The 20206-nt window shown below is 34.2% G+C and overlaps 1 protein-coding gene across 2 annotated transcripts in view; it reads right to left on the reverse strand.

Moving 5' to 3' along the window:
* Positions 1–489: 489 nt before the first annotated feature.
* The window catches only part of SPOPL (speckle type BTB/POZ protein like), a 65615-nt gene continuing 45898 nt past the window's right edge, over positions 490–20206 (reverse strand). Inside the window, exons 6-11 of one of the 2 annotated variants that reach the window (XM_046019466.1) lie at positions 18966–19056; positions 18743–18798; positions 17211–17333; positions 7143–7285; positions 7000–7053; positions 490–4791 (exon numbers count right to left, since the gene is read on the reverse strand). In XM_046019466.1, coding sequence (XP_045875422.1) covers positions 4647–4791; positions 7000–7053; positions 7143–7285; positions 17211–17333; positions 18743–18798; positions 18966–19056 — 612 coding nt within the window. In that variant the 3' untranslated portion in view covers positions 490–4646. Of the gene's footprint in view, positions 4792–6999; positions 7054–7142; positions 7286–17210; positions 17334–18742; positions 18799–18878; positions 19057–20206 lie in introns of both variants that reach the window. The other variant, XM_046019465.1, reaches the window with a different exon arrangement.

Below are 20206 nucleotides of genomic sequence, written 5' to 3' on the forward strand. Positions count from 1 at the left end.
GTGCGTGCACATGTGTATATGTGTGTTGGGTGTATGAAAGGTTTTTTCACTATGCATTCATACTGCCACTTTGGCCACAATTTTTATGCACTAATTGTGTTACTGTTACTAAAAGAGGCCAGGAATGCATTGCCCCAATTCTGCCCTTTTTGATGGCAGCAAATAATTAAGTTGTCGGTTAATAATGAAGAAGGAACAGGAGGACCAGGGAGAGGTGATCTTTAAGTACTACATTAAAGCTACAGGACATTAGCATAAATCTTCCAATATTGATAATGCATACTTAAAAGCAAATATAGGTATATCTCACAGTTAAGGAATAAGTCTTTAGTAGGTTCCAAAAAATACTAGTTTTCCTATGTAGGAGAATTAACTACTATGCATAATTTAAAGTTACTACATCAAACACATGGCTCTTCTGCAAAACATCATAGGAACTGAAAATGAAAGAGTTCTTATTTTCAAATAAACACAAAATAAACCAATTAATTCTGAATAAGTAGTAACAACTTTATTTTAACTCAACGTGCTGAAATGCAAAAAATATTTTCAGCAACAAGATACAAAAAGTATGTATCTCATCATTAACATCAGCTGATTAAAAATGAGGCTGAAAAGTTCATATAAGTCTTTACACATTTGAATCTTGAAAATCAAGTTCCCCCAGAATTAATTTTTAAGTAATTTTAGCAGAATTTTATTTTCAAAAATGGGGCTCAAGTTATATCTTCATTCTAAAAAACTGGATGTGAAATTAACGGGGTTACAGTATACAACGATAAACTCTAACAAACAGAAAAAGATTTAAATATAAGAATTCCTTTTTAAACATAAAGTCCACATACTGCAAACAGAAGACACGGTGTGGTGATTTCATTCCTAGTGAAGAGGAGTCTTGCATATGATAGGCACTCAATATTTGTTCAACTAGACCTAAAATTGACATCATCCCATGAACACTTAAAGTAGAGCTCATAATTTGTATAAAAGAGGTTTACAAAAAAAAAAAAATACTCTTATGTGCTGAAAGTGCTGTTTTTATAATCTGAAAACAGTAAAGCCCACTCATCCACCTCCTTTTGCAAGAATACATTGAGTATTTTTATTTTATCCATCAAAGAGCAAGAATGTCCAAGTCAGAATAATTCATCTTTCAAATACCTTGCTAGGAAGAAAGCTTATTGAGTTGGATTTTAACAAAATAATTTACTGAAGTCTCTAGTGTTCTAATTTAGTTACACTGGGTAGCATGTATGAGCAACATTTTTATAAAAACTTTTACTTAGATTTTACATTTATGCACAAAACTTAAATGGGTAAATCAGTAATTATGCTTTTGGCAATTTAAATTCTAACTTAGATCTAGTTTAAAAATAAGCTAATAATGTTCATGACAAGTTTTTAAGATATATTTGAATATTTTAAAACTTAACTTTAAACTTGATGTCCTAAAAAGGCACTGTTTTCACATTTCATCAAGCAGTAAATGGTCACATTTTTGAAAATTATAATTTCCTATCAATTGCCCCCCAAAATAAAGCTCATTTAATGAAATATTTCAACTAACCTGAATTTTCAACATTTAACTGAGTCCTATTTTCAGAAATTCACTCTTCTAAACATACCACACACAAGTCCAAGCAAACACAAGTATGTGTACACACACACACACACACACACACACACACACACACAGATGACATAATACATGCATGGTTCTCCAATTACTATTTCAAGACAATGACACATGAATATTCAAGGAGGTAACAATGGCAAGCCATAACATTATGGCACCTTCATATTTGTGCTCTAAATACCAATGTATGTTAAAATTTAAAAACGAAAAAAGGCACAAATACAGTATTTCTGTATCTCAAGCTAATGAACAGCTCTCCAATGGTTACTTTGATAACATGTAACAACATTTAAAACCAGTCACTACTTTTCTAAGGAAAAGCTCTGTTTAGGTGACAAAAGGGAAACAAGAGCAGGCTAATAAAAGGCAAAATTGTTCAGGACAGATTCTGTCCCTACTGAAAATAATGTGTGTAGTTTCAAAATGAAAAAATAAAAAAGCTATTAGAGCACTCACATCAGAATACATTTTTTTTTCATTGCCTCAAGAACCCACAATACCAAAAAAAAACCAAAAAACCCCATAATAAATAAAAAAAATAAATCAACTATGATATGATTCTGTTAGTATCATGGTAGGCATTATATAATCTGAAAAGTGGACATTTCTACAAACGTGTATCTCCTCACAGCACAGTGTTTGACGTTTTTGGTACAAAATGTGCTACCAAACTTAGAACAAAACCAAAAAACAACTTTATAATAAAAACCTTAAGATCTGCAATAAACACTAAAGTAAGTAGGTAGGAGCAAGCTTCAGTGTTCATTATATGGGTGTTATTACTGAAGTCACTATCGTTAGAAATGTAGATATAAGCATTGAATTAATTCACAATGAGCCTGTGTATATTTGATATAAATGGATACACCAGTACTTTTTTGAAAACAAGGTTCTACAGCCTGAGGAATTTTAAGACCTTGGAAAAATATTAAAATCTTAACGTGTATATGTATGTGTATGTATAAAATTTGTACATTGTAAATTTAATGGATTCAATCTGGTTAATAAGGAAGCGAGGTTCTACTCCCTACAGTATTCTTACACAGGATGGAGTCCAATAACATGTAAGAATCCTTCTATCCCAAGGGATTTTTCCAATTTCAAATAAGTTAACATAAGAAAGATTCCCATTAAACTACACAGAAAGAAATGAAGCTATCTGAAAACACGATCTTTTCAAACTACAGTTTGTTGTGGATTAACAAACGCTTATTTGACAGTGCTTGCTTAATGTAAGTATGAATCATTTTTTATATATTAAGATTGCTTCAGTGACTACCTAACAAAGAGATAACAAAAATGCAATCTATTTTAAAACCTCAGGCTTCATTTTTCTCCTTTTGTCCTAAATTCAAAAATTAAACAAACACATCATACAAATTTTAATCTGGGGAATAAAGTATGTATGTGAATATATAGGTACATGTGTTTTTTTTCCAGTGACACTTTTTCCCTTGTGGTCAAGTATAAATCTTACCTAAGAAGCATATTGTCACTATCACAGAAAATCAGATGCAGTGACTTGCCACTGATCACTCCTACTTCTCTGGGATAATACACCAGAACAGACCTCCACTGTGAACGGAGCTATCCAAACACTAAACATGTGTATGTGTTTAAAGCTAAATTCATTTATAATAAAGAACTGGCCCATGAAAAGCAGTTTATAAATAGTTTATCCTGTTCACATTATGCAGAATTTCAATATCATCCACAATGTTAGTACAGTAACTGAAACAGAAAGGAGAAAGCTAGGGGGGAGAAAAGGTTCAGAGTGTGGCCTGACATATTTCTAAGGGCTCTCTCCTTTAGTCTGCAAATAATGTAAGTTCACTGTTTTCAGGAGGAGAGTAGAGTATGCAGGATTTGTTTGTTCAGTTGCCTTCTCCAAAGTGTGATAAGACAGGAATAAATTCAATAATAAATATCTGAAATTTAAACCAATTTAACTATAATCAAGGATATTGTTCTTATCTATTATCACAAACATCCCAATTGCCTCCATTGGTCTTAAAAAATTCTTTCAAAAGTTAAGACACAATTAATTATACCTTATTAATACCCTCAAAAACAAAAAAAAATATATGTACCATTTAGCATACAAAAGTTACACATTAAAAGTGCATATATATCTTTCTTAATTGGCCCACTCCTTAAATTTACATTTGGTCATCCTTACTTTCAACATGGACAGAATTCTTCATATAAATGTATGTCACTATAAATTAAAAAAAATTAATTCAGCATAAAACATGCTTTCTTTTTATTGAAATCTTAACCTCAATCAGTTCTCAATCATTGTAAACTTGAATAAATCCACAAAAAACACAAGCAAAAGTTTGTTATGCTTTTCTTAGTTTGTTGGACAGCCAACACACAGACAAACGTCACAAATTTTACTAAAAATTTGGGCCAACTCATTGCATATTTGCCCCCTGAAATGAAAAATAAATTAGAATTGAAGCAGTGTATTGCCGTAACTTACCTTGAAGGTAAGCAGGTTCTCCTATATGTATAGAACTTAGACTGGAGACATTATCAGTAATCTCCAATTCAAGTGCTTTTAAGAAGAACCTAGTTTTAAACTTTGAGACAGCACAGGACAAACCCTATAAAATTCATTTTGCTTTTTTCTCAAACTAATGGAAGATCCTTTTGAAACTTAATATCTTCAGTTATCAATATTACTGCATTATGGACCTAGTGCAATCCTGCATAGCCTTAGTCAAAATGACAAGGCACAATAAAAAAATTAAAGTATTATATGAACAAGAGAAGTCACTGAAGATAATTTAAGGCCTTGAAGTGAATTAGAGTATAATCAGTCTAATTTAAAGCTGAAGAATAAACCATAAATTATCCACCTGAAATGCAAGCAATATGCTTTTTCAGCTTCTGTTCTGTGGACAAGACAACAGAAACAACTCTTGCTTATGGTTTGTATATTAGAATCCTTCTGGACCTGGAGGAGTAAAAGTCAATTCCATTTTTCTACAGTTCATGGAAGATTTCAGGACTGTTTTAGCCGTTTGCGTGGAATGCCAAACTGTGGACACTGTGCAGATGCTAGTGCTCGGAAGGCTTCTGCTACTAAATGAGGGTGAGACTGAATCATGGACTTCCATCCCGATGTTTCCATTATGTCTGCTGCTTGGCTGAAAAATAAAGTTATGTTATGTTTACTAAAGAGTACTTTTCAAAACACATTATTATTATTTTTAAAACTTACAAATTTCAAAATGTTTTAAACACTTCATTTCTCTATGTCATCAGGCCCCATGAATTCATGAAAATACCGTCTTCACCTTACTGGTATTTTATGTTGCAGCAGAAACTCTTAAATTCTTCTGGAAGTTCTATACTCTGGAACTATGTTATGCTTTTCTCCATAGACCTAACTCCCATTGTTACCATTTGTGTATCAGCTCTTTCAACAGCTCTTTTCCCTGGCTGTTACACACAGGTTTTCTCTAGAGTTCCAACTTTTTCCCTCTGTTCTTCTCCCTCTACTTCAATACTATCAACTTCTACTAATACTTTAGGTGTTTTTTCAACAATTCCTCAAAAAGGCTTTCTTCCCCTAGCTTAGGTAAGATTCTTTTGCTATATGCTTGGATGGGTATGTTATATAGTATCTATTGTTATACTTTATTTCAATAACTTGTCTAATTCCAATTTGCCTCCTGCTAAGCTATAAACCCCGTGAAGGCAGGGGAACATTCATCATGTTCACTACTATATTCTTTGTATAAGCACAGTGCCTCAGGTATTTACTGGACAGTAAATATAAATACCTGTCAAATGAATGGTCACCGACTGCTTCATGCTTCTATACTTTGGATGGAGCTATCCTTTCTGTTCACAATGCCTGTTATTTCCTTCTTAGTTTTACTAATTCCTATTTATGTTTAAAGGCTCAAAAGTCATCTCCAAAAAGCCATCCCTAAACCATCCAACCTTTATCCAGTGCCCTGTACATATCTTCCTTTATCACATTACTTACCACATTATAATAACATATTCATGTACTTAGTTTTTATCAATAGATAAATTTCTCAAGAGAGGATTTTTCCTAATCACTTTTATATGAAACTCCTTAGCATGGTGCTTGAGACACAAGAGTACCAGGTAAATGTTTGTGGAACTAAACAGTAGCTAATAACAATAAAACAACTTTTTAAATTTGCCTGATATCATATTACCTCTATGTCATTGTGTTTGTAATTTTAACTAATTGTTCAGAATCACAAAGATACCTATCAATATACCTGGCATTTTCATTTATTTAATTCAATAAATATCTATTGAAGATCTGCATCTACAACAGCTTTTCCAGGGGATGTGAAATAAACCGGCATTTGCTGACAGTGGAAAAAAGTTGTTCAATGTAATATTTTCTTAACAGAATACAATTAGAACTTGAAAGTGGCTAAGTACAAAGGATCACAAAATTATCATTTACTGCTAATACATTATATTTTTGATTCAAATGGATTTTTTAGGATCAAATGCCATGATGATAATGTATTATCACACACCAATCAATATACAGAACAACCAATAACTTAAAAGTGGCCATAGATGAAAACAATGGGAAGTAATTAAATGGTCAACACTCATTTTATTGTCTCTAACACTGTCTTTTTTCACTTATATCAACTTTTGATAATATGTGAAAATGGAACTGAAGGGTTTACAGGTAAAAACTAATCAAAAGCAGGTACAAATTCTTTATACTATCAACTCTTCTTTGATTTTGAAAAATTATAAAACTTAGACAAATCATTCTAAAAATGAGAGAAGAAAACGTAAGAATGGAATAGTAAGTTCTAGTAGTTCATACTCAGAAGGCCCAGGCTTAGAAACATGTAACAATTATCACACCTCTTACAGTTTTACCAGAGAAAGGAAAGACCAAATAGAACCAGCAGCTAGTCTAAAATACTTGGCTAACCTAAGAAGCAGTGGATGAGCATTCAAATGTAAAGACTTTCTAAGCAAATCTGGAAGAACACACCTCAGAGGATAAAATGAGTATTTCCCACATTTTTAGAAATGCTTTCTGAAGGGGCAGGGTAAAGATCTCCAATAGCTATTGAAATACCTCGACTCAGTTATATACTATAAGCATATGTGCATAAGAAATTAAAATGTCGATCCCAGTTCACATTAGAAGCTGATGTATAAGGAAGCATAGCCTCAAGAATCCACTAAGTCAAATTATTAACTTTTAAAATAACTGGCAGTTTACTTCCTATAACTAATATCTGGATTCATACTTATGCAGATGAGCAAAAGGCTATGCAAACACTTAATTTCATGTATGCAGATCAACTTTAAGTCAGAAACTGATGTCATCTTACTTGCTGTTCCAGTTTTTCCCATCTTTACACCCAAGCTGTCGAAGTACACTGCACCTGCATTGAAGATTTAAACACACTTAAAAAAAAGTCCGGTGGAAAAATGTTGAAGGTGTCACACCCACTGAAATACAGGCATAGCTTACCTATTAATAAAGTCTATGGCTTGTGCTTTCAACTGTTCTGCACTGTGCAAATCTGCAAGGACAAGGGTATCAGCAACATTTTCTACTGAGAGGTTACTACACAAAGCTTCTTCACACATGACCTTCAGCCGTTCCAGTGCGTACTATCCAAAAGGAAAACATAACAATTAAACATTTACTCAAACTACCAAGTTTTAAATACTTGGTATCTGTAATTTAGAAAACACTTGGTATCTGTAAACTAGAAAATAAAGTCAAAGCATATTATACTCTGAACTGAGAATTAAGAAAAAGTCTTTTATTTTTAAAAATATTATTTATTTATTTTGAGACACAGAGAGAGAGAGAGCACACACGCACGTGTAAGTGCACATGAGTGGGGGCTGGGGATAGAGGGAGAAGCAGACTCCCCACTGAATAGAGAGCCTGATATGGGACTGGATCCTAGGACCGCAGGATCATGACCTGAGCCTCAGGCTGACGCTTAACAGACTGAGCCACGCAGATGCCTCTATGACTGAGAATAAAAAAACCCAAAAACCTCAAAGTTATTTTAACCTAATATTAAGATGCTCTTGAATGAATATTAAGAAGATTAAGAAGATTCTCTTGAATGAATTCAAGAGAAAGACTAATTTTCTTTAGGAAATTTCAATTTATGCAAAATACACACTGTCAATTTTTAAAAGTTTTATTCTTTTAAAAAAATCTTTCTTGCTCAATACTCTTAATGAGTGAATTTCTCTTCTCTATTTTAAACACCAAAGTGTACCTGTATGTTGCCACTGCTCAATCTTGAAGAATGAATTATAAAGCTGAAAAAATCATTTTGATAACTTCTTTAGTTATAATGACAACTTTAGCAGCTTTATTGAAGTATAAGTGATATAGGGCAAACTGCACAAAGTTTATACTTTGGTAAGTTTATAACACATAACCGTTATTAAAACATGACATTGAACATATTCATCATCCCTAAAAGTTTCTTCCTACCTCTTGGTAACCCTACCCTTTCACCCCACCCCAGGCTAAACCTCTGATGTTGCTCTCTACTGCTGTAGTTTGCATTTTCTGGAGTCTTCTATAAATGGAATCATATAATTTGTACTCATTTTTGACTGGCTTCTTCTACTCAGAATATTTATTCTGAGATTCATGCATGTCTGCTATTTTATCAACAGTTCAATGTTTTTTATTGCTAAAAAAAAAAATTCCATTGCATAAAGACATACCATATTGGTTTCTGCATTCCTCTGTTGATAAAAATTTGGGTGTTTCCAGTTTTTAGCTATTACAAATAAAGCTTCTATAAATATTCACATACAAGTCACTTTATGGGAATATGCTTTTTTTTCCTCTTAGATAAAATAGTAGACTCACTAGATCACATGGTGTGAAACTTCTAAGAAGTCACCAATCTTTTAAAGTGGTTGTAACATGTTACATTCCATCAGCAGTGTATAAGAGTCCTAACTTACACATCCTTGACCATACTTTATGTGGTCTCTATAATCTCAGCTATTACAATACATGTGTAGAAGTAACTCATATGGTTTTAATTTACCTTCCCCTAATAACTAATGATGTTGAGTATCTTTTGATATAGTTAACTGACATTAATTGAGAAAATGTCTGTTCAAATATTTTCTTTACTTTTAGAAACAACATTGTTAGGCACCTGGGTGGCTCAGTCAGTTAAGCATCAGTCTTCAGCTCAGGTCATGATCCCAGGGTCCTGGGACTGAGTTCTGAATCAGGCTCCCTGCTCAGAGGGGAGTCTGCTTCTCCCTCTAACCACTCTCCCCCTCCCCCCACCTCATGCTCTCTCTCAAATAAAATCTTAAAAAAAAAAAAAAAAAGGAAATACATATTTCCTTTAAAAAAATATTGTTTTCTTATAATTAAATTTTGGCAGTTCTTTATATAGTTTGAATGCAAAAGTCCTTTAGCCGGGGTGCCTGGGTGGCTCAGTCATTTAGGCAGCCAACTCTTGATTTTGGCTCACATCCTGATGTTAGGGTTGTGAGATCAAGCTCCATATCAGGCCCCATGCTCAGCAAGGAGGCTGCTTGAGATCCTCTCTCTCTTCCTCTGCCCCTCTCTCTGCTTATGTTCTTTTTCTCTCTCTAAAATAAATAAGTAAATCTTAAAAAAAAATACAGCCTTTTAGCAGCTATATTCTGAATAAAAGCTGCTAACTGTATAGATGCTTTGCAAAGTATTTTCTCCTAGTTTGTGTCTAGTCTTTTCATTATGTGTTTTCTGAAGTTTTAAAACTTTACTTAAGCCTAATTTACCAATTTTTCTTTTATGTATTATGTTTTTTGGTGTGATAGCTCAAAAGTCTTTGCCTAACACAAGACTATGAAGACTTTATCCTATGTTTTCTCTTCAAAGTTTTAGATTTGTAATCCATTTTGCATTACTTTTGTATTTGGCTTAAAGTTCATATAAGAAGTTCATATTTTTTTTTCTTTCAGGCATATAGGTATCCAATTGTTCTAGTATCACTTGTTGAAAAGACTATCCCTTCTTCACTGAATTGTCTTTTCACCTTTATCAAAAATTAGGTATCAATATATGTAACAGTCTATTTCTGTATTTTCCATTCTATTCCAATAAGTTGTCTGTCTTGTAACCAAAATACTTCTTAAATCCTGAAGCTTTATTTATTTTTAAAAAATATTTTATTGGGGCGCCTGGGTGGCTCAGTGGGTTAAAGCCTCTGCCTTCGGCTCAGGTCATGATCTCAGGGTCCTGGGATCGAGCCCCACATCAGGCTCTCTGCTCTGCAGGGAGCCTGCTTCCTCCTCTCTCTCTGCCTGCCTCTGCCTAGTTGTGATTTCTCTCTGTCAAATAAATAAAAAAAATATAAAAAAAAATATTTTATTTATTTATTTGAGAGAGAGGGAGAGGGAGAGAGCATAAGCAGGCGGAGCAGTAGGAGAGAGAGAAGCAGGTTCCCTACTAAGCAAGGAGCCTGATGCCAGAGGTTGATCCCAGGACCCCAGGATCATGACTTGAGCCAAAGGCAGACGCTTAACCAACTGAGCCTCCCAGGCACCCTTATTTCTATTTCTAGAAATAGAAAAATTTCTCTATTTATTCAGGCAGTCCCTGAATTTCACTTATCAATATCTTGTAATTATCAGTTCAGTCTTTTGGCATCTTTTGCCTGATATATGCCTATATATTTAATATTTTTGATGCTATTGCAAATGTCATTTTAAAATTTGTATTGAGATAGCTATAGGTTCATGTGTAGTTTTAAGAAATTAATAGATTCCAGCTTGAGAGAAATATGGCAACAGAGTAGGAGGACTCTAGGCTCTTCTTGTCCCACAAATACAACTAGGTAACTATCAGATTATCCTAAATACCCCAGGAATAGACTAGAAGACTGAAAGAACAAACTCCACATCTAAAGGGAGAGAAGAGGCCACACTGATAAAGGCAGGAAGTGTGGAGACCTGGTTTAGCAGAGAATGGATTGTGGGTGCTGTAGAGGGGAGGGAGTTGCAGTCATGGAGAAGGATGAAGGAGAGAGGAACACACAGAGGAGTTCAAAAGGGAATGTTTCTCCAAAAATGATGGGCTATAAAATGAGAGGACCTGAATTTCATGACTTCTTGCAGAAGTGGGCCAGAGTTCTGTGGGCTTGGCTGGATAGAGTTTGGAGGGTAATGCCCTGCTCCTGGACAGAAGGCAGACAAAAAACCCAGGGGTAGGTTGTGTGGAAACAGCTATCTGAAGAATGTCTGGGACACATCAGGGTCATATTATTTGCTCTTCTCTGAGGACATCCCTGAGAGGCAGCATTCACAGTGCCATTTCTCCTAGAACAAAGGAGCTAGTCAGTGCCAGTTAACTCCCCCACCTCTCAGCATAAATACAGACCCAGCACTGCATCCACATTGGCTGCCTTACTTGCTAACACCAAGCCCCCCTCCCTTGCACTCCAGCAGGACCACCCTTCTCAGTCAAGCTTCTGTCAGTCCCAGCACAGCAGGCTCTTCCCCCAGAAAATCAGCACAAACCCTGCCCATAGTTCTGCAGGGCCTCAGTTCCAGATGAAGCAGTGTCAGGTCACATTTCACAAACAGCCCAGAGCACAGCTAGTTAAAATTTGCCACATCTACATTAGGAATGAAACATGGCCTCCAGTAAAGAAGGAGAGTCTTGTGGACAACTGGCTTAAAGGACAGAGTAATCAGAATACAACAGTGGACCACATGCAGAACACACTCGAGACGTGCCCTGGAAGTGCCAGGCCCTGGGCACTACATAACTTCTTCATTAGGCCATTACTTTCAGGAACAGGAGACATAACTGGCTTTTCTAACACAGAGAAGCAGGAGATAAAATGAGAAAACAGAGAAAATTACCCAAAGTGAAGAAACAAGATAAGGTCATGGCCAGAGATCAAAGTGAAACAGATATAAGTAACATGCCTGATGGAGAATTTAAAGGAATGATCATAAGGATACTCACTGGACTTGAGAAAAGACTGGAAGATCAGTGAGACCCCTAGCACAGAGATAAAGGAATTTAAAAAGAATCAATCAGAGATGAAGAATACAATAAACAGGATCAGAAACAAGCTTGATGCAATGAACAGATGGCTGAAAGAAGCAGAGGAACAGATTAGTGAACTAGAAATAATGGAAAATAATGAAACTGGATGAAAGAGAAAGAATTACACAACATGAGAAGACTTAGGAACTCGAGTGTCTCCATCAAATGTGTAAGTCTCCTATTTTAAGAGTCCAGAAGAATAAGGAGCAAAGGGGGCAGCAAATTTACTTGAGGAAAAAATAGCTAAAAATTTCCTTAATCTGGGAAAGGAAACAGACCTGCAGATCCAGGAAGCATAGAGAATTCCCATCAAAATCAACTAAAGCAAGCCCATACCAAGGCATATTATAACTATGTTTGCAAAATACAGTGATAAAGAAAAACTCTTAAAAGCAGAAAATCAAATGAAACTCTTAAAAGCAGAAAATCAAATGAAGTCCTTAAAAAGGGATGACCTAAGGCTAGCCAGGGATTCCTCAACAGAAACTTGGCAAGCCCGATGGGGGTGGCATGATATATTCAAAGTGATGAGTGGGAAAAATCCGTAGCCACAAACAGTCTATCCAGCAAGACTTTCATTCAGAATAGAAAGAGAGAGTAAGAGCTTCTAGAAAAACAAAACTAAAGGAGTTCTTAATCACTAGACCAGCCCTTGCAAGAAATATTAAAGGGTACTTTGATTGCAAAGGAGAGTCCAAAAGTAACAAAAATAAGGAAGGATCAGAAAAAAATCTCCAAACAATGGCAGAATAAGTAATAAAATGGCAATAAATACATAGTTATGAATAACTGCTTTGAATGTAAATGGACTAAATAATCAAAAGACATAGAGTGTCAGAATGGATTAAAAAAAACAAGACCCATATATGCTGCCTATAAGAGATTCATTTGAGATCTAAAGATACCTGCAGATTGAAAATGAGGGGATGGAGAAAATTAACATGCAAATGAATGTCAAAAGAAAGACAGAGTAGTGATACTTATATCAAACAAATTAGACTTTAAAACAAAGACTGTAACAAGAGATGAAGAAGGACACTGTACCATAATAAAGGGGATAACCCAACAAGATATAACAATTGAATAATCACAAATTAGCCCACAAAGAGTCATTAACAAATACAAGAAAACTAAAATCATCCAATGCACCTTTTTTGACTACAATGCTATGAAACTACAAGTCAACCACAAGAAAAAAATCTGGAAAACCACAAATACAGGATGTTAAATAACACGCTATTAAACAATAATGGGTCAAGCAAGAAATCAAAAATGAAATTAAAAAAAAATACATGGAAACAAATAAAAGTGAAAACACTATGGTTTAAAACCTTTGGGATGCAGCAAAAGCAGTCCTAAGATGGAACAGGAATACCTTAAGAAGCAAGAAAAACCTCAAGCTTTAACTTTTCACCCGAAGGAGCTAAATAACAAAGGCTAAAGCCAGCAGAAGGAAGGAAATAATAAAGGTTAAAGCAGAAATAAATGATACAGAAACTAAAAACGAAACCAAACACACACACAAAAAAACAAAAAACCCAACCGAACAGATCAATGAAACCAGTAGTTGGGGAAAATTAAAAGGATTGATAAACCTCCAGCTAGATTTATCAAAAAAGAAAAGAGAAAGGACCCAAATAAATAAAATCACAAAGAGAGAAGAAATAACAACCAACACCACAGAAATACAAACGATTATAAGAGAGTATTATGAAAAACTATATACCCAACAAATTGGACAACCTAGAAAAAATGGATAAACTCCCAGAAACATATAAATCGCCAAAACTGAAACAGGAATAAATAGAAAACTTGAAGAGACTGATAACCAGCAAAGAAACTGAATCAGTAATCAAAAAACTCCTAACAACAAAAGTCCAGGATCAGATAGATGGCTTCACAGGCAAATTCTACCAACCATTCAAAGAAGAGTTAATACCTATTCTTCTTAAACTATCCTAAAAAACAGAAAAGGAAGGAAAACTTCCACTTTCATTCTATGAGGCCAATATTACCGATACAAAAACTAGATGAAGACACTGCTAAAAAGGAGTACTACAGGTCAATATCCTTGATGAACACAGATATGAAAATCCTAGCAAACTGAATCCAACAATACATTAAAAAAAATCATTTACCACAATCAAGTGGAATTTATTCCTGAGCCGCAAGTTTGGTTCAGTATTCATAAATCTATCAACATAACAGATCACATTAATAAAAAGAAAGGATAAGAACCAAATGATCATTTCAATAGGTGCAGAAAAGATATCTGACAAAGTACAAAATCCATTCATGATAAAAAACCTTAACAAATTAGGTTTAAAGGGAACACATCTCAACATACAATGAGAATATATGAAAACCCCACAGCTAATATCATCCTCACTGGGGGAAAAACCGAGACTTTCCCTATGTTAAGGAACAAGAAGACAAGGATGTCTACTCTCACTAACATAGTACTGGAAGTTTCAGCCATGGCAAGGAGACGACAACAACGAAAAACAAAAGGCATCCAAATTAGCAAGGAAGTAGTAAAATTTTCCCTATTTGCAGAAGACAGGACTCCACCAAGAAACTGCTAGAACTGATGCATGAATTCAGTAAAGTCTCAGGATACAAAATCATCGTACAACAATCTGTGGTATTTCTATATAGCAATAATGAAGCGGCAGAAGGAGAAATTAAGGAATCAATGTCATTTACAACTGCACCAAAAATGATAAGATACTTTGGAATAAACCTAACCAAAGAGGTGAAAGACCTGTACTCTGAAGAATATAAAGCACTAATGAAAAAACTTAAGATGGCACAAAGAAATGGAAATATATTCTATGCTCATGGACTGGAAGAAAAAATATTGTTAAAATGTTTTATTACCCAAAGCAATCTACACATTTATTGCAAATCCCTATCAAAATATCAATAGCATTCTCTGGAGAGCTAGAACAATCAATCATAAAACTAATATAGAAATAAAAGAGACCCTGAATAGCCAAAGCAACCTTGAAACAGAAAAGCAAAGCTGGAGGTATCGCAATTCTGGACTTCAAGTTGTGTTACAAAGCTGTAATAATCAAAGCAGTATGGTACTGGCACAAAAGCAGACACAAAGATCAATGGAACAGAATAGAAAACCCAAAAATGTATCCACAATCATAGGTCAATTGATGTTCAACAAAGCAGGAAAGAACATCCAATGGGAAAAAGACTGCCTCTTCAACAAACTGTGTTGGGAAAACTGGACAGCAACATGCAAAAGAATGAAACTGGACCACTAGCTTATACCATACAGAAAAATAAATTCAAAATGAAAGACCTAAATGTGAGACCTCACACCACAAAAATCCTAGAAGAGAACACAGGCAGTAACCTCTTTGACATTAGCTGTAGCAACTTCCTTCTGCATATGTCTCCTAACACAAGGGTAACAAAAGCAAAAGTAAAGTACTGGGTCTTCATCAAAATAAAAAGCTTCTGAAAACAAATGAAACAACCCACAAAACTAAAAGGCAACCTACAGAATGGGAGAAGATATCTGCAAATGATGTATCTAGTAAGAGGTTAATATCCAAAATGTATGAAGAGCTTATAAATTTAAGAACTTATAAATTTAAAAATGGGCAGAAAACACAAACATTTTTCTAAAGACATCCAGATGGCCAAGAGACCAATTAAAAGATGCTCAACATCACTCATCATCAGGGAAATTTAAATCAAAACTGAAATGAGGTATCACCTCACATTTGTCAGAATGGCTAAAATCAACAACATAAGAAACAAGAGGTGTTGGTGAGGATGTGGAGAAATAGGAACTCTCTTGCACTGTTGGTGGGAATACAAACTGGTAGAGCCACTTTGGAAAACAGTATGGAAATTCCTCAAAAAGTTAAAAATAGAAAATACAAAAATACTGACTCAAAGGAACACATGCACCCTGATGTTTATGGCAGCATTATTGAGAATAGTCTATTTAAGAAAATAGCCCAAGTGTCCACTGACAGATGAATGGGTAATGAAGTTGTGATATATACAGAATGGAGTATTACTCAGTCAAAAAAAAAAAAAAAAAAAAAAAAGAAATCCTGCCATTTGCAGTGACATGAATGGGGCCAGAGAGTACTATGCTAAGTGAAAAAAACAAATACCGTATGATTTCACTTATATGTGGAATTTAAGAAACAAAACAAATGAGCAAAGAGAGAAAAAAAAAACAACCGAGGCAAATCAAGAGTCTTAACTACAGAGAATAAACTGGCTACCAGAAGGGAAGTGGATGGGGGGGATGGGTTAAATAGGTGATGGGAATAAAGGAGGGCACTTGCGTCGAGCACCAGGTGATATATGGAATTGCTGAATCATCATACTGTACACCTGAAACTAATATTACACTGTATGCTAACAGGAATTTAAATAACAACTTGGGGGAATAAAAGAAATAACAGATTTTATACATACTTGGCCTAGTAATGGCCCCTCTGGCAATATTTTATAAAACAAGTACAATACTGGGGTGCCTGGGTGGCTCAGTTGGTTAAATGTCTGCCTTCAGCTTGGATCACGATCCCAGGGTCCAGGGATCGAGCCCCAAGTTGGGCTCCCTGTTCAGCGAGGAGCCTGCTTCCCCCTCTCTCTCTGCTATTCCCCCAGTTTGTGTTCTCTGTCAGATAAATAAATAAAATCTTAAAAAGAAAGAATGCTGTCTGTATATGTGTATATATGTATGTATATATACATGCACATATTCACACACATAGGCGTATCCATAAACTTACATACTATATATACATAGATATAAGTAGCATGAACATTAATACTTTTCAGAAAAACCTCCCAATGTCCTTCAGGATTGAGAATTACTGGATTTGAGATTTTCTGGCATTTTTGCATTGATTCTCAAACTTTAAGAAATCACCATTATAGGGGCACCTGGGTGGCTCAATTGTTTGGGCATCTGACTTCGGCTCGGGTCATGATCTCGGGGTCCTGGGTCAAGTCTCATGTTGGGCTCCTGCTCAGTGGAGAGTATGCTTCTCACCCCCTCTCTGTCCCTTCCCCACCCCACTCATGGGCACATTCTCTCTAAAAATACATAAATTTTCTTTAAAAAAAAATAAAAATCACCATTATAAAAGAACATTATAACATTAACATTTTTTTTCTCTTTCTGTGCTATTGTGTTAAAAAATAAATGTCTGAATAAAGGGAATTAAGTTAGAAAAAAAATCCAATATTTTCTTCTTTTTTATCTTATTATTTTATTTATATATTCTAACTAGTTCAAGATATTTTTATGCCTTATTGATTTTTAAAAAATCTAATTTCCATATTATCTTCACTCTGCTATTTCATAATATGCTCAAGAGCCATCTATAAATAGTATAAATTAATTCTTCAATATTTTAAGTTATTTGGAGTTTTTCTTTGATGATAGCTTTTTCGATACAACAAGCTTGAGGAGATTTTTCAGCTTTTTAAGACATAATTACTTACTTTGTCTGCAGCTGCCAACAAGTTGTCAGCCATTTTGTCAAGGTTTGGTGCTTTCCCTGTGTAAATGAATCTCATCATTTCTTTAAAAACCTCAGGGTCTACATCATTTATTTCCACTCGATTCTGATATTGAAAACAACATAAAAAAGTTATACTCAAAGAACATACACATGCACAAATGAACCAAAGCAAAACTTTGATAATAATTTAACGAAATCTGCACCCAAGTGCTCTATTTTAAACTCTACTTTAAAATGGAGATAAGTAAATCTTCAGTAAGCTAAGCAGGCAAAGTGAAGCAAGCAGGTCTAACAGAAGTATACCCAGACAAGTACTACCATGTAGGTACATAAAACCTCAATTTCTCAATTAAAAAAGAGTAAAACAAAAACAAACAAAAGCCTTTAGGCCAAACAAAATATGTGCGTTCAGTTTTTAACCTCTCTCTTAGAAGAAGACAGCTATTAATTTTTTCTTTGTTGAATTCCAAGGTCATAGCACAATGCCTATGACCCCCAAACCAATGGTGCTATTCCTAGCACTAAGCAAAAGCAGGGTCAGGTATTTCATGTAATTCCACAGCCACTACCTTGGAACTCTCCCTTTTGCAAAAATGACATGTCATACTATCTATGGGCATATCACCTCTTTGCTCAAAACATACTCAAGTCCAATGAGCAGTAATCCCCCCCCCTTTTTTTGAGCAGTAATCCCTTTTTTATTCCTACATCTTTGTATCTGGTTTCTCTCAAAGGATCAATGAAGCTAAACATCTAACACTAAACCATACCAGACTTTTCTGACCCTTTGCTGACAATAATATTTGACATTATTCATGTTTCCTTGTGTGGAAGTCATTAGAAAGCTAATCATAGTATCTGGCAGAACAACAATCCAAGAAAGAAAGCAGCTATTTGCTGCAGCCTTTAGCTCTACAGAAAGAATGAAGGAGAGCCATATAAATAAACTCTGGAGTTATCTAGTTAGAGCATGAAGGCTGCTATGTAATGTAACTAACAAAGAATCAATTTCTGATCTTTAATCTGACTACATTTTAAGACAACAGTGAAGGACAACATTTGAGAAAACCAAAGAGATACTGGTTAGAGTAAATATACAGTAACACTGATGTAATTTATGTTGTTTTTTTAAAAAAATCTAATAAATATCTTATTTTAGTGGTAAAAAGAATGCAGAATTCCAAAATCAATGGATAGTTTAGAAAAGAAGAATAAACATCTTAACCAGAGAACACTCAAATAGCTATAGACCAGAACCACTCCTTTGGATAAGAACTACCCACTTATTTTGCCACTAGATGGACATCAAAATAGCTATTATTTGGAATATTCATCCACATTAAGCTACATCTATTGTTCTACTACAGAACAATTTTTTTCCCTATTTTTCCCTATCCCTCTATTTCTAAAATCATAATGTAACAATGAGAACATGAACCGTTACTTTCAAAACATACATTTCACTATTCTACATTAGTACAAATTAAATATTAGCCTTTAAACCATGTTTACCTTTTTGCTTTCTTCCATTTCATGTTCAAACATTGCATTAAAAACTGGGGATCGAGCTGTAACAAGATTAAGCATCATTATTTAACGCACAGATTTATGGAAAAAATGTACAATATTGCCCAAAAGTTGAAAGTACCTGCAAGTACAGATTTATGAGCTTTAAATTCTTGTCCTCTCACAAAAAAACTGCAATCTGTAAATCTTGTGTTTTCCCAGAGATTACCTAAATCTTCTGCTAGTCGACATTCAGGCACCTTCAAAGTATTTGTATTAGTATGTCCTGATATATTTACTGAATCTTGGACCACACTCACCTAATAAAAAAGGTACAGCAAGAAAAACACTTTTATAAATTAGTATCAGTGATTAAGTCTATACTTAGATTTCTTATCATTAAAATCATCTGGATAATTCAAAGTACTCCTGATCATAAATGTTAATACTGGGAACTAAATTTAAGGATACAATTTAAAGGAGAGACTAGAAAAAGATCAGAAACACTAGATCATTTTCAAGTGACATTTTATGTAAATAGATGACTTATTGATTGGTTGGAATGCTTGGTCATTAAATTAATCACGAAAACTATTTCTCAGGGAAATAAAAGTCATAAAATGAGGGCGAACTGAACAAGCAGGAGACATTTCTGAGAGATGAAGGAAGAAATTTCTTTAATTTTTATTTTCTCACTGACACCAAAGACCTATCAACATTTAAAGTTTATTACACATGTAATAAACATGGCATCACACTCAAAAGGACTTTTTAGAGTATTAAAAAAGGTTATACAACTACAGTGTATGACATGCAATTTCTGAAGTATTGTAATTCCTACATGTTTTGACTCTAGTAAAATTGATTTAAATATCTAGTAATATTGATTTAAATTGTAAAGTACAAGAATTCTCACAAAAGCAATTGCGCTCATTAAAATTCATGGAAATCTTTTAATATAATCAACAATAAGAATAATACAAATACAATTTAGTTCAATCTGTAGACCTGTTTATCTATGAAATAATAAATGAAAGTTAGTATGATTAAAACATTGCTTTTATAAAGATTTCAATATAATTGGATTAAATTTTCTCTCATTAAAGATGACTATATACCGAAAAATCTTAAAAGACCATTGATTCTTGCACATGACTTTTTAGAAAAAGTATGTTACTAATATTAGAAATTTCGTATTATTTTAATAAGTGGAAGAAAATACCAGTCAATTAGTAAAGCAAATATTTCAGAGTAAATGAACCATTAGTGCATTAGTGCTACGTGTTAGTTATCTACTGTTTTAAGCTTCTAAGTTTTGTGGTCATTTGTTAGCTAACACAGAACATGTAATAATGGCCCAGTATAAAATATTTGAAGAATATTAAATCTCAGGAAGTCCTCCTTCATTCTGATGTATATAAACACGTGTCACATGGGAATAAATGGATACTTCTAGAGAAAAATTTTATT

The sequence above is a fragment of the Meles meles genome, chromosome 9, assembly GCF_922984935.1.
Source record: "Meles meles chromosome 9, mMelMel3.1 paternal haplotype, whole genome shotgun sequence".
In the NCBI taxonomy this organism is placed as follows: Eukaryota; Metazoa; Chordata; class Mammalia; order Carnivora; family Mustelidae; genus Meles; species Meles meles.